The 12667-nt window shown below is 52.2% G+C and overlaps 5 protein-coding genes across 5 annotated transcripts; 2 read left to right on the plus strand and 3 right to left on the minus strand.

The window, feature by feature from the left end:
- Positions 1-11: 11 nt before the first annotated feature.
- EDD37DRAFT_625508 (uncharacterized protein) lies at positions 12-1934 on the plus strand. Its single transcript, XM_062816242.1, has one exon. The coding sequence runs from the start codon at positions 314-316 to the stop codon at positions 1793-1795; it is 1482 nt and encodes a 493-aa protein (XP_062671647.1). The 5' UTR covers positions 12-313; the 3' UTR covers positions 1796-1934.
- A 235-nt stretch (positions 1935-2169) lies between these two features.
- On the minus strand, positions 2170-4188 carry EDD37DRAFT_678862 (amino acid transporter). Its single transcript, XM_062819667.1, has one exon. The coding sequence runs from the start codon at positions 3961-3963 to the stop codon at positions 2362-2364; it is 1602 nt and encodes a 533-aa protein (XP_062671648.1). The 5' UTR covers positions 3964-4188; the 3' UTR covers positions 2170-2361.
- EDD37DRAFT_317136 (putative uridine nucleosidase Urh1) lies at positions 4189-5861 on the plus strand. Its single transcript, XM_062811399.1, has 5 exons — positions 4189-4453; positions 4507-4514; positions 4564-4768; positions 4821-5019; positions 5077-5861. Exons 1-5 carry the CDS (start codon positions 4414-4416, stop codon positions 5711-5713), a joined length of 1089 nt encoding a protein of 362 aa, XP_062671649.1. The 5' UTR covers positions 4189-4413; the 3' UTR covers positions 5714-5861.
- Positions 5862-6654: 793 nt separating this feature from the next.
- EDD37DRAFT_317105 (ATP-binding cassette, subfamily D, member 2) lies at positions 6655-9127 on the minus strand. Its single transcript, XM_062811398.1, has one exon. The coding sequence runs from the start codon at positions 8959-8961 to the stop codon at positions 6832-6834; it is 2130 nt and encodes a 709-aa protein (XP_062671650.1). The 5' UTR covers positions 8962-9127; the 3' UTR covers positions 6655-6831.
- Positions 9128-9149: 22 nt separating this feature from the next.
- Positions 9150-12567, minus strand: EDD37DRAFT_625512 (chromosome transmission fidelity protein 18). Its single transcript, XM_062816243.1, has 2 exons — positions 9814-12567; positions 9150-9761 (listed from the first exon to the last, which is right to left on the minus strand). The coding sequence occupies exons 1-2, from the start codon at positions 12456-12458 to the stop codon at positions 9329-9331; spliced, it is 3078 nt and encodes a 1025-aa protein (XP_062671651.1). The 5' UTR covers positions 12459-12567; the 3' UTR covers positions 9150-9328.
- Positions 12568-12667: the final 100 nt, after the last annotated feature.

Raw genomic sequence — 12667 nt, forward strand, 5'->3', positions numbered from 1 at the left:
CCATGTTATGTTTCGGCTTCAGCCTTGCTAGCATTTCACAATGTGGTTGGTGTTATTGTTTCGAGAGCTGGTGGTCGGTTGGACTCGTGTCGGAGATGTGCGACGAACATCACGAAGAAGGTTCCCAAGTGACCTTCCTAATGAGAGCACCATTATTTAGCGCTGATACAGTGCCGTTCATCCTCGGCCAAAGGTTGCCATTGACCAACAGCGAGTCCTAATATAGGCATCCAACTGCCCGATTGAAGGCTTCAAAACATCAGAATCGAAGTACTCTAGCCTTCTACATTTCTCCTCCAAACCGTTGCCAAACATGCGCTGCCTTTCCCTCTCTTCTTTCCGCTCCCGCGGCAGGACCAACAGTATGGCTGACTCAGCATCTCCTCCACCATACACAGTCTCTCGTGAGAAAGCACTGGCACCGGATGCGAGCAAAGGAAAGAAAGCCCACAAGGTCTTCTTCGGGCGCATTATACATTCCAAGTCTCTGACCGAGATCGAGATATTACCCAAAGCCAGCCTTGGGGTCGACGACAAGGGCATTATTCAATTTCTAGACCCGAACGTCGACTCCGCAATCGAAGCATGTGGCCGACACAACGGTTTTGCCAACGCCGAGACCATCGACCTGAAGCCGATGCAGTTCCTGTTCCCCGGTCTCATCGACACGCACATGCACGCACCCCAGTACCCAAATATGGCGCTGGGCATGGAAGGCGATCTCAAGGAGTGGTGCGAGAACTGGACAGACCCTATGGAAGCATCTTACTCGGACACCTCGAAAGCCCATCGCGTGTACCGCGAAATGGTCGCCAAGGAGCTCGAGAACGGGAGCACCACGGTAGCATACAATTCCAGCATCCATCCCGACGCGACCAACGTACTTGCCGACACGTGTCTGGAGTTCGGACAACGAGCAGTGATAGGCAAACTATGTATCCTCGTGGGCAGCACGCACGGAAACTGGGAGAAGAGCACACAGCAAAGTATCGATGACGAGAAGAAGGTCGTCGAGCATATCAGGAAGATTGACCCAGAAGGTAAACTAGTGCTGCCGTGCATACAGCCTCGAGCAGGCTCGTACGTGCCGCCGGAGCTGATGACCGGCTTGGGCGATCTCTATCGTGACAGTGATCCTATCCGGGTGCAGGCACACATGTGCGAGACGCCCTTGGAGGTGGAACAAATGCACAAGCTACATGAGGGCAAGTTCGAGAGCTACGCTGACATGTATGATCATTATGGTCTGTTTGGGCCGAGGACAATTCTTGCGCATTGCATCCACCTGTCCGACAGGGACATGGAGGTCATGGCCGAGAAGAAGGTCGGCGTGGCTCATAATGCCAACAGCAACACCTGCCTGACTGATGGATGGTGTCGGGTCCGCCAGCTGTTGGACAAGGGAATCAAAGTGGGTTTGGGAACTGATTGTTCTGCGGGATATTCCATCTCAATCCTCAACTCCATGAGACAGGCCAGTAACGTCTCGAGGCATCTGACTATTCACACCGGAGATCCAGCTTGGAAGTTGAGCTTTGAAGAGTTGGTATACTTGGCCACCATGGGAGGCGCCGAAGTCTGTGCTCTTGACCAGACAGTGGGCAACTTCAAGGTCGGAAAGCAACTCGATGCTCTTCTCGTGGATGTGGGCTTGGAGGACAATATCAACACCAGTGGACACGAGCACGATGATATGGCCTTGTTGAAGAAGTGGGTGTTTATGGGTGACGATCGATCAATACGCAAAGTGTTTGTGGGTGGAAAATTGGTCGCGGGAAAGGATCTGAAAGGATGATGAGCGCAAAGGAGTGTATTAGTTAGATATGCACTTTCTAAATACTTTGTCGTTCATCATTCGCAGGTTCATCGTAAAACGACGACTGCAGAATGGTGACGAATTCCGTAGATGTCCGAAACAAAACGCTGATCCCCAGTCCATCACCGGACAAGAGCCTGTACCATGTCGCTCAATCATAGTAGTACAAGGTGAGGGTATCTTCAAAAGTTCATCGCTGGAACCCCAGTCCATCACCGGACAAGAGCCTGTACCATGTCGTCAATCGTCAAATAGTACAAGGTGAGGGTATCATAAATCGAAATCGCTAAACCACAGTCCATCACCGGACAAGTGCCTGTACCATGTCGTAAATCGTAAATAGTACAAGGTGTGGGTATCATAAAAAATCAAATCCAAATAAATCAAAAGTGTCGTCGTCAGTTCGTTCCGAACAAGTGCCTCCGTGATGTCGTAACAGCAGAGGTGAACGACGTAGTTCCCGCCAAATCCCACAATAACGCCAGTCCATTCCGGACAAGTGCTTGTACAGGGTATTGTACAAGTGAGCGCTGCATTTATACTTTTTAATCCTTCAGATTACCTTTCAGGGGGTCATGAGCAGGATGGACGTGATGAGCATCCTCGTTGAGCCTGGGTCCTCTACCTTCCAAGATACCACCTCGCTGAGGACCCGTGAAACGTGTACGTCCAGTCGTCAACCAGGTGGCAGTAGCGATTAGACCGCTGACGCCCACGGCAGCCGAGGTGTAGTTCATGGTGCTGCCGTTCACAGGGTTGGTTGACGGAAAGTTGAACACGATGGCAGCGAAGGCTAGGTAAAGGATGCCAATCACGTTGAAGAGCATGCCGAAACGACCCAGCGAGTAGGCACTGTCAATTTCGCCTCTACCACTCACACGACCCCAAATGCGCATGAGGAGGGGCATGATGTAGGACAAATAGAAGCCTTCAGTTGAGATGCCCAACACAGTGTTGAATCCAGTGACGGATCCAAAGTAGATCGCCATCAAGGCCATGTTGACAACAAGGACGGTCAAGATGCTGTAAACGGGTACGTGAAGCGTAGGATGGACTTTGCTGATAGTGTCGGAAAATGGCAGCCCATGGTCGCGAGCGAAAGAGAAGATGACTCTGGAACTTTGGGCCATGAGGAAGCACAAGCTGACCAAGGCGATAACGGTGATGAGGGTGGTCAGGCCGATTGCGCCTCCAACGCTCCCGGTAGCTTCGTAGAAAATGGCGATGATTGGCATACCTGTCGAAGTCGTCTCGATAGCCGAGAGGTTGCGGATGCAGAAGAACGCTGCAATCAGGAAGGCGAAACCCGTGAGTGCACCAATCCATACTGAAAATATGATCGCCTTGGGAGCATCATGCCGGGCGTTCTTCATTTCTTCCGTCATATGAGCTGTTGCGTCGTATCCTGTCATTCCGAAAGCTGCCTGTAGGATCCCCAACAAGCTTGCATAACTGTTCGAGAAACCGGTGTTATTATTGAAGTCTTTGAAGACGAACGCCGCGGTCGCCTTGTCCTGATCCTTGGCCAAGATGACGATGATGATGACGATGAAGGACACCAGATTGAAGGTTATCATAATCTTCCCCATCGCATTGAGTAGGCGCCGGCCCCAGATATTGACGGCAGCGGCGAGGATCAACACGAGATAACAAAGACAGCACGTGTGCCATCTCTCAATCGTATAGTCGGGATTTGCCAACTGTGCCATTCCGAGCACGAAGGAAGCCCCAATGAAGCCATTCGCAGCTCCTGCAGACAAGAAACCAATGACAATGAACCAGCCGCACAAGTAAGAGGTGAGTCTGGCCCATTTCGGCGGCGTCAAAATGGCCACCCACGAGTATTGACCACCAGCGACAGGGAAGGCGCTGCAAATCTCGGCGAATGAGTAGGCGACAAACAGTGAGAAGAAGCAGACGCCTATCCAGCTGTAGATGATGACAGGAGGTCCCCCGGCTTCAATGGCAGCGACTAGAGAGCCAGCCAGTGCAGTCCAACAGGTCAACACTGAGAAGGCAAAGCCGATCATGCCAAAGAGCGAAAAGCCTCTTTTGAGCTCCTGCTTGTAGCCGAAGCTCTCAAGTGTGAGGACATCCTCAGTCAATGGCGCTGATGCGCTGCTCGATGGCAACTCGTGGGCAGTCATTATTCTTACAACAAACAGATGACACCGATGAAAGTTGTGGGGAGACTTCTAGGGTGCTCGAGGTCTCCCTGGCACATATATTTGTCGCTTTCGCTGGGGTCTAGGCCATGCGGTCGGCATCCTTATCTGCAAGGAATTGAAGCTCCAATCGCCTGGCTTTATCAGGCTCTTTAGCGATAAGGTGATTGCCACTGCTCGTTGGTTCAGACGAGATCGGCACTTTCAACGCCACGAGACCAAACAATTGGCCTAGTCGTCCGGAGGAGGGGGGATCTTATCTCGGTTGCCATGCAAGCTTCAATTTCGGAGTACTGCACCTGTCCGACCCCACGTGTCGACGCCGGCAGGTGGCCGTTATGCAGGGCCCTGCCACGGAGTTCTGCTACGTCTTCGAGTTGAAATACTTTGGGCGACGACGAAGAGGTCCAGGATCCCTGCAGAGCCGACAGAATGACGGACCGTATACCAATCTGGTTGGACGTTGACACAGGTAAGCCTCAATTCGTGAACCACGTCCTCCTGGCGGCTACTGACATTCCCAAGGGCACGATGTAGGGGTCTTCTGACTGAGGAAAACATGAACATAACCAACCTGGGTAGGATGTCTTTGCCATTCTCATCGCGGCCCATCACCCGCACCTCAAGTTTCTCGGTGTGACCTCGACTCATGGTAACGCTCCGCAAGTGCACACCACGAACAACTCAAGTGCCGTTCTCAAAGCCGTGGGAAGGACTGATGTCCAGGTGTATCCTGGAGCGGTGAAGCCTTTCTGCCGAGAAGAAGTCGATACTCCTGACATTCATGGTGAATTCCACCCTTTCAAACAAACAGACGGTCGGGTGCTCACCATAACCAGGTCCCACGGGTCTGGGCGGCACGACACTACTGCCAGAACCAACAACCAATATCGTTAGGGACGTGAACTTTCTTGTGGCTACACGCGACGCCATTATGGCCCAGCCACCTCAAACGGCGTGGTACGTGGCTACCGGGCCTTGCACCAACGCTGCTCTGCTCTTCGCTGCCTATCCGGAGGTTGCACACCATCTCGCTGGGTATGTCGAGCCCCCTAGGAACTCCAGGGGACGCCACTAACAACGTTCGTTGACCAGCCTGAGCATCATGGGTGGCGCGGTCGGAGGCGACTTCTGCCCTCAAGTAAGTAAAGAGTTCGGCAAGACGCTCGGACAATCAGAGGGAATTGGCAATGAGACCCCCTGGGCAGAATTCAACATCTACTGCGATCCCGAAGCCGCACAAGCCGTCTTTTCGAATCCCGTCATCTCAGCGAAAACTACCCTCGTCACCCTCGACCTGACACATCAATGTCTCGCCACGAAAGAGGTGCGAGAACGACTTCTGCAGGGAACTTCCGAGAAACCAAGTCAACTACGCCTCTTTCTCCACGAGATACTCGAATTCTTCGCACAAAGCTACGTCGAGTGGTTCGAAGTATATGAAGGCCCCCCGCTACACGATCCGCTTGCCGTTGCTGCCTTGTTCGGCTACTCCAGTGGCATATACGAGGAGGATGGCGACCGGTACGACGTCAAGGTTGTGACAGATGGAGCACATAGCCCGCTGGACTCGGTAAGAGGACAAGTGGGTAGGACGGTCGTCACGAAGGTAGAGCCAGGCTCGAATGGTCTTGTGCAAGGCGTGAGAATTCCTAGGAAATTGCATACAGGAAAGTTCTGGGATGTCTTGCAGGAGTGCGCCCAGCTCGCGGATGAGAAAATCGCACTCTGACCATCTCGCAACGAATGCCAGGAGGAGGACGTCTAAGTGCGGCGACTCGCAGTGCCGAAGACGACGACACGATTGATTATTGCATTTGATTTTATGATACCCACACCTTGTACAATTACGATTTACGATATGGTACAGGCACTTGTCCGGTGATGGACTGGGGTTTAGCGTTGTGTAGTGAGAGATGAGATATTTCTCACCCCGAAAGTCATTCATTTTCATCTATCTCGATTCCTAGACATTCCCCTTCAGCCTGCGACAACGGTCTCACTGGGGTAAGTACAGAATAGGCATGGTCGGTGCTTTTTCCGACTGTACATCAAATGTCGAATGTAAGGAATGTCAAGCCAGGGAATGCCTTGATGAGGTGGACGGCCGGTATAGGCATCGATGTCGACATCGAAAATAGCACCAGCCAACAGAATCGGTATCGCTTCGATGGAACACGTCTTGGAAGCGAAGATAATGTTCGAACCCACAGCCCTATAGCGGGCGTATTCCTCATAGCAGGGACATCGTTGATGGAGATAGAGCTCGTGCGGCAATGACTGGCCTTCCTTCTCCATACACCGCACCCTAAGCTTGTACTCGAGTCTTTTCTGCTCTATCGGGTCGTCTTCGGATCTGATGAAAATCTCCTGTCCATCAAATAGGTGGTGGTAGATGCGGAGCCGGATCTCTGGTGGCAGATCCAGGAAGGATTTCTGTTCTCGGGACTCAGGTTGTGGAGGGATTGAAACGATGTTTGGTCGGATCAGCAACATCGTCCTGTGAGGGAGGTGTAAAGGTGCCAAGGCTCAAGTGGTTTTCGATGAGGAAAGTAGCAGTCGTGTACTTTGTAGTTGAGGGAGCACGCTGTATGCAACGGCTGAAGGTTGACGTGTTGGCAACGGCGTACTCCAGCAGTGGAAAATAAAAGAGGCAGCTTGATGCCCAGGCGGAAGACGTCGTGCGAGTGGCAGATATATCGTTTGCTTTGGTCGGACACACGATGCTTGAGGTGTGTGCGACGGAAAGGGGTGGCCAAGGGGAGAGAAAAGTTAAGTCGATGCAGAACCGGATCTTTGCACTCTGGCGTGAACTTGGTTGTGGAAAAAAGTGCTTAGGTCCTCTCCAGGTCATTCCTCCAACTCAGCAAGCCGGGCCTTCCACCCTTCGACGCCACGGAGTAGTGTATCCAGCTCCTCCTTTTCGTCCTCAAGCTTGATCCGTCTTTCGGCATCAAGTTTGCTAAACACGTATCCGCCTTGGCCATCGAACTGCAGAATCATGCTATGATACTTCCACAAACTGCGCCGGTGGCTGACCGTCATAAGTGTCGTTCCCAGACCTTTCGCCGTCTCGTACATTTTCCGCTCCATATCCAAGGTGACCGAGCTGGTACACTCATCGAGGATCGCATATTTTGGCTTGTGGTAAAATAGTCTCGCCATAGCGATGCGTTGCTGCAAACCACCCGAGAAGACATCCCGCCATTCCTCCACGGCGTCCCAGCCATTAGGCCGATTCAGCACAGACCCAATCTCTAGCGTTTCAAGGATTTCTTTCAGTTCCTCCTCTGAACCATTCTTGGCTCGGAACTCGTACAGCGTATCAGGATAGATGATCTGATCTCGCAGCGTCCCTCGACTGAGGTAGGGTCGTTGAGGGATGTAGAAGATGTCTTCGAACTTGGGTTTCTTCACGCTTCCACCATAAACTGGCCATAGGCCGCCAAGTATCCTGAAAAGGCTCGACTTTCCGCACCCGTTGGGTCCGACGATAAGTAGATGGTCGCCCGGCTTGATAGCAAAGGTCAATTTCTTGATGAGAACGTCACCGTTCGGACTGACGATGGGGACATCCGTGAACTCGATGTTCTCGCTTTCCTCGATCGTCCCTCGCCCTTTCAATACCTCGGCATTTTCCTCGATGCTAGCAGAGCTCACGAGATTCTTCTGGAAACGACCTGCTGACACTTCATCCATGACATCCAGCAAACCTGCGACTCTTGAAGTGTATCCAGCTAGTTCACTAATTTCCTTGTATGAGAACATAAGTCGCCCAAATGCATCTGAGCTGCTCAGCAGCATCCGTCTGTTCTTGACGAAGCTTTCGGTATGATCGCCCGCAACCTGAAGATTTTGTCCAGGTATCTTGAAGAAGACCGGTAACGAACACAGGATCAACCCCAGAGCGCCCCAAAAGTACTTGATGACGAAATCTTCCATGAAACCATGATAGAACCTTCTTCGTAGTATTCTGTTGACATGCCTGATGAGTGTAAAATATCCCTTGTCTAGCCCGTCTTTTTCTGCTTCGTGTCCAGCATATAATGCAATTTCTTCACTGTAGTCGATAAGGCGAGTATGCTGGAAACGAAATTCACCTTCTAATCGAGCCTCGTCCGCGACGTACTTTCCAAAGGGAGGTGTGAGAGCACGCATCACGTTTGCAGAGACCTGTACCAGCAATGCCATGGCGAACAGTCCTTCTCCACCAACAGACTTTGACAGCGAGTAGTTGTATATGACCATGTCCAGAACTGGCTTCGCCAGATTCGAGTACAGTTCGGCAAGAGAGTTGCTGAACCTCGAAATATCGACTGTGACCAACTGGTCAGCGTTCTTTATCCGATCATCTAGAGCCGAAAGTGTATAGAATGTCATGTTGTCCAGGTACTTCTCGTGCACATGGTTCGTTAACCTCGTCCGGTAAGACAGGGCAAGTTTGGTCTGATGGTATTGCAGCATCGAGTTGGTGAAGGTGGCAGGGACGGCGACCAGCATCCACCATACTAGCCCCAACATGAAGTCTCTACCACGGCCTTTGACCAACGCAGACACAACTTTGCCGTCGAGATCGGCAACGTAAACGGAAAGGAGGGTTCGGAGGACAAGGAAGACGCTGTGACTGACAATGAGCCGCAGCTCTTTGCTCCGCCAGCCAGGTATGACAATCTTGAGCAACCGTGACAAGTTGCGGAAGAACTCCCGGTTTATTTCCACTCTCTTCTTCTTGTGTTCCTTCTCCGCATCGTCAGTGTCGCCAATGGTAGCGACCTGTTGGGCACGTATTTCAGCATGCCTCCGGGCGGCAGCCTTCTGCTCCGAGACAGCATTGTGTATGCGATGGATGAGAGCAACGACGAGTGTGATGTAGACGGTCCGAGAGATCTTTGTTCGGTGTTTGAGGTAGAGGGATGTCAACTCGGAGATCAATTGCTTGACACTGCGTCCCGGAGGGAGCAATTTAGACTGGACCGCCATGGCGGCGTACAGTTGGATGTCAGTACAGATGCTGTTCTCGACGACGACACTGTCATGGTCGAAGGCTCGATCTCGACACGAGTCCAAATGTTTGTTATGTGCAGGAGGTCAGAGTGTACGGACGTCAGTACGACATCGACACGGACCGAATGTGGAAGCCTCGGTCATTGTTGACATGTGAAGGTGATGGCCACGTGATGTCTATCATTCGTTCTTGTCCTTTTCAACTTTCTTCCTTTCTCAGTTCTAGCATCTTTTATTTACACTAAGAGTGGGTGAATACAGGTCAGGACTTGCTAGACATAGCTGAATCGGGTAGGCGGAAGGACGGTCCTAGTGGTTCCAGACGCGCCGGCTCGTGTCTTGTTCAAAACCCGTCAAGCAACTCCTTCAAGGTAATCGGTTTCCGAACGGCGTTCGAGAACCCTTCGTGGAACGATACCCAGATACGGCCTTCGTCCTTCGATAACATCTTACCCATTTCCGCTGCCGCTGCGTTGCCCGCTGATCTAGGTCGACTTTCATTAATGATACGACCGAAGAAGTCTCTTTTCGCATTGGAATCCTTCACCAGCGTCTCTTTTGCCTTAACCACTGGCGCCTCGTTCTCTTTGTCATTCTCTTCACCAACAGCACTCGTGGCAGTCAGTGGTCCGCTGCGCGCATGGTTTGCAGCAGCATTCTGCAGCAACTTCTCCTTCCGGAGCTCTTGATCCAGGACCTGTCGGACAGCATATCGAACCGGGACAACTGGTTGACCTTCTTTGTCCATGTGAAAGCTCAGAAGAGTATCAAGCGGTCTAGTCTATGGGTTAGCGATGCGAACACAATTCAGGTCGAATTGAAACTCACGGCTCCATCCTGTATGCGTACCCACCATTCGAATGAGCACCACCACCTTCGATCTCCACGTGGATCTTTTCGAACGAGATCTCCAGAGCAAGCATTGTCCGGACAGCGTTTTTGATGCATACCTTCTCAGTGTCCTTGCGTACACTCGCAACGCTGGCAGAGCCGCCGGAGCCGCCGACGGTGACGGGCTTCACATCGGGTGCAAGCATCTTGCCGACATTCGGTAGCAGCTCTGTGGCAATGTTGTCGACGGAGCTGAACAGTCTCAACAACGATCCTGATAAGCTTGACTGCAATTCCGTCAACAGTGTTCGGTTCTGTTTCGCCGCCTCATAAGCGGCAAAGTCAGCCTTGAGACCACTGAATGGATGCACATCGACTGGCTCTTCTTCCGGCTTCTCGTCATTCCAAGCTTTGGACCCCTTGTCGACTGCTGCAAAGAGATGATGGAAGCCGCAGGCGCTCGTGCTTAGGTATGGCGTCAATTCCCATTCCTGGCCGGAATATACTCGACTCGACAGGCAATCGTGGAAGTGTAGCCAGTCGTAACTGGCGTTAGGCTTCGAGAGTTGCACGTCATCCTGGTAAACTTGTGTTGGGTATGTGGCAAAGCAGTCAGCGACGACTCGATCATGATCTCCACATGTATCCACCATCTCCCGCAGAGCAGTAATAGCTGAGCGTTTACGAAGTTCCGCAACACCAACAGGATTAGTCTTTGAGTCAGCCACGAGCCTTGCATCCTCTGCCGAGAGAGAGGTGGTCAGGTTCGGTAATCCGGCGCCTTCCAGAAACACTCGTTCCACAACTTCTCGGACGCCGCCTCGCGCGAGGCTTTTCTGTCCAGCTTGAGCGTCCTCCAGTTGCGGCTCTAGCCACTTCTTCGTGAGTCTTGGCTTGGTCCCATAAGCTCGTAGCTTATGAGCAATCCATTCGGCCTGAACCAAGACACCTCGGATATCTCCTTCTCCAGAGCCTCGAGAACCAGGACCTCTCTGCTTTCGCATAGCCAGCCCCCACGCGTTCTCGCACAATCGACGCACCGCATCATTGTCGCAAGCGATGTATTCCTTCTCGAAAACGTGTTTCACCCTTGCAATGACCTTGTCAATTGGCGCTTTTCGAACATGCACAATCTCGGCAATCGAGCTTGTTCGCAGTGGCCGTAATGAAGGTGCGTACACATCGTTACAAACCAGGATCAAAGGTCTGAGCATCCTGAACCTGTCGCCTTTCTTCTTCCTGCCGGCGCCTTGTTCGTGGTTTCCCGATTGGGTCGAGTTTCTCTGGTCAAGTTGAACAAGGTCGATGAGAGCCTTGATAAAGCCGCCTTCACCACCGCTTGACGCTGAGCCTGTCGTAACACCGTCGACTTCGTCCACAACAACACAGACAGGACGACCGGCTTTGCGAGCTTTGCCTTGTTCTTTGATTCCTCGAACAGTCTCCGTACCAAGCGCGTCCTTTATTCGGCCTTTCACGACATCCCGGCTACGATCGTCGCTGGCATTGATCTCGAGCACCTCGTAGCCGGCTTGTTTCGCACAGACATGTGCCAAGGTCGTCTTCCCCAGACCAGGAGGACCCGTCAAAAGTAGGATCTTTCGGTGTTGTTGCTCCGGCTGGTCTTTGTCGTCGTATACCCGAACAGGCTTTACTTTAGCATGGCCTGGGAAAACCACATCGTCCCAGGATTTGAGCCACCGAAGCACGCCTCTGTGTGTTCTCTCGTCGCCTACAAGATCTGTAAACTTCTTTGCGCGATATTTCTCGGTCCACATCTGGTAGGCGGTCGATTTGTAGTTCGCGGGTCGCACCTCTGCTGGAGTCTCGACCGTTGCCGCGACAGAAATCTCTTCGGACTTCCTCTGCTTCTCGAAATCGCCCAACTGCCGCTGCGTCTTCGCGTCATCCACGAGTTTGTGTATCTCGATTCCGTAGTAAGCTCTCTTTGCTCGACCTTGCTTCGTGGTGGATCTTTCAGCGACTAGTTGCTCGTACGACTGAAATCCCGACTTCTGCCTCAACGGTATGCTCAAGCTGGCACCAGACAAGGTGTTTACACATACTGTTTTCGGTCCCAGTTTTCGAAGCAACGGTCGTGCAAATGCTGGCAATGTTGTTGTACCGAACAGCGCTGGCTGCTCTTCTGGGTTTGCCGTGCCAGTTGCTTTCATGGTCACAGCCTCAGTCAGGCTGGGGGTAAGCGAAGGCAGCGTTGGCTCGTCAATGTGAGGCACTTGCGGAGGCTTCGATTGTGCCCCTACATCCTCTGGCTGTTCCTCTCCCTCATCACTGTCCTCCAAGAAGCCCCCCACGATCTTCGGTCTCTTCTTTTGCAGGTCGGTGGGAAAGGGTTGGAACAGTTTGCGCTTCTTGGTCGCTGCTGGAACAGGAGGCGAGGAGCTGGGAGGATACAGGACGGGCGACGAAGAGAAAGGCATCTCGTCTGGCACAGAGTCCAACGCCGAAGATAAATCTTCAGAAAAGAAGCTTGCCAGAGTCACTCCATGTGAAGTGGCATGTGTAACCTCTCCTATCGTAAACTTCGCATCAGGCTCGTGTTGTTGATAGACTGGGTCGAGGTCGGATGAATTTGGACAAGAAGGAAGGATAGCTGTACTGTCGTAGACCACTTGAGGCATAGATGTGATTCGAAACGGTGAATAACACTCAAGCAATAATGTTTATAGTGTGTACTTCTCATCAAAGTGCTCGTCGCTTCAATTCCAGTTCCTGTCAAAACGCGACGCGCTTCCCCACAGGACAATCGAACGCGACCTGCGGCCTGCATTTCTACTTCTCCGCTCATGCCGTCATGCCTAGGTCCAGCAAATTGCCTGCGGATGCTTGA

The sequence above is a fragment of the Exophiala viscosa genome, assembly GCF_022695815.1.
Source record: "Exophiala viscosa unplaced genomic scaffold EDD37scaffold_3, whole genome shotgun sequence".
Classification (NCBI taxonomy): Eukaryota; Fungi; Ascomycota; class Eurotiomycetes; order Chaetothyriales; family Herpotrichiellaceae; genus Exophiala; species Exophiala viscosa.

Excerpts from the sequence above, each read along its gene's own strand:
- EDD37DRAFT_625508 (XM_062816242.1), top strand. The coding sequence starts at position 314 with ATGCGCTGCCTTTCCCTCTCTTCTTTCCGCTCCCGCGGCAGGACCAAC.
- EDD37DRAFT_678862 (XM_062819667.1), bottom strand. The coding sequence starts at position 3,963 with ATGACTGCCCACGAGTTGCCATCGAGCAGCGCATCAGCGCCATTGACT.
- EDD37DRAFT_317136 (XM_062811399.1), top strand. The coding sequence starts at position 4,414 with ATGACGGACCGTATACCAATCTGGTTGGACGTTGACACAG. Across the intron at positions 4,769-4,820 it reads CGATACTCCTGACATTCATG|GTCCCACGGGTCTGGGCGGC; the intron begins GTGAATTCCACC and ends CACCATAACCAG. Across the intron at positions 5,020-5,076 it reads GTTGCACACCATCTCGCTGG|CCTGAGCATCATGGGTGGCG; the intron begins GTATGTCGAGCC and ends TTCGTTGACCAG.
- EDD37DRAFT_317105 (XM_062811398.1), bottom strand. The coding sequence starts at position 8,961 with ATGGCGGTCCAGTCTAAATTGCTCCCTCCGGGACGCAGTGTCAAGCAA.
- EDD37DRAFT_625512 (XM_062816243.1), bottom strand. The coding sequence starts at position 12,458 with ATGCCTCAAGTGGTCTACGACAGTACAGCTATCCTTCCTTCTTGTCCA. Across the intron at positions 9,762-9,813 it reads TACGCATACAGGATGGAGCC|ACCGCTTGATACTCTTCTGA; the intron begins GTGAGTTTCAAT and ends CCCATAGACTAG.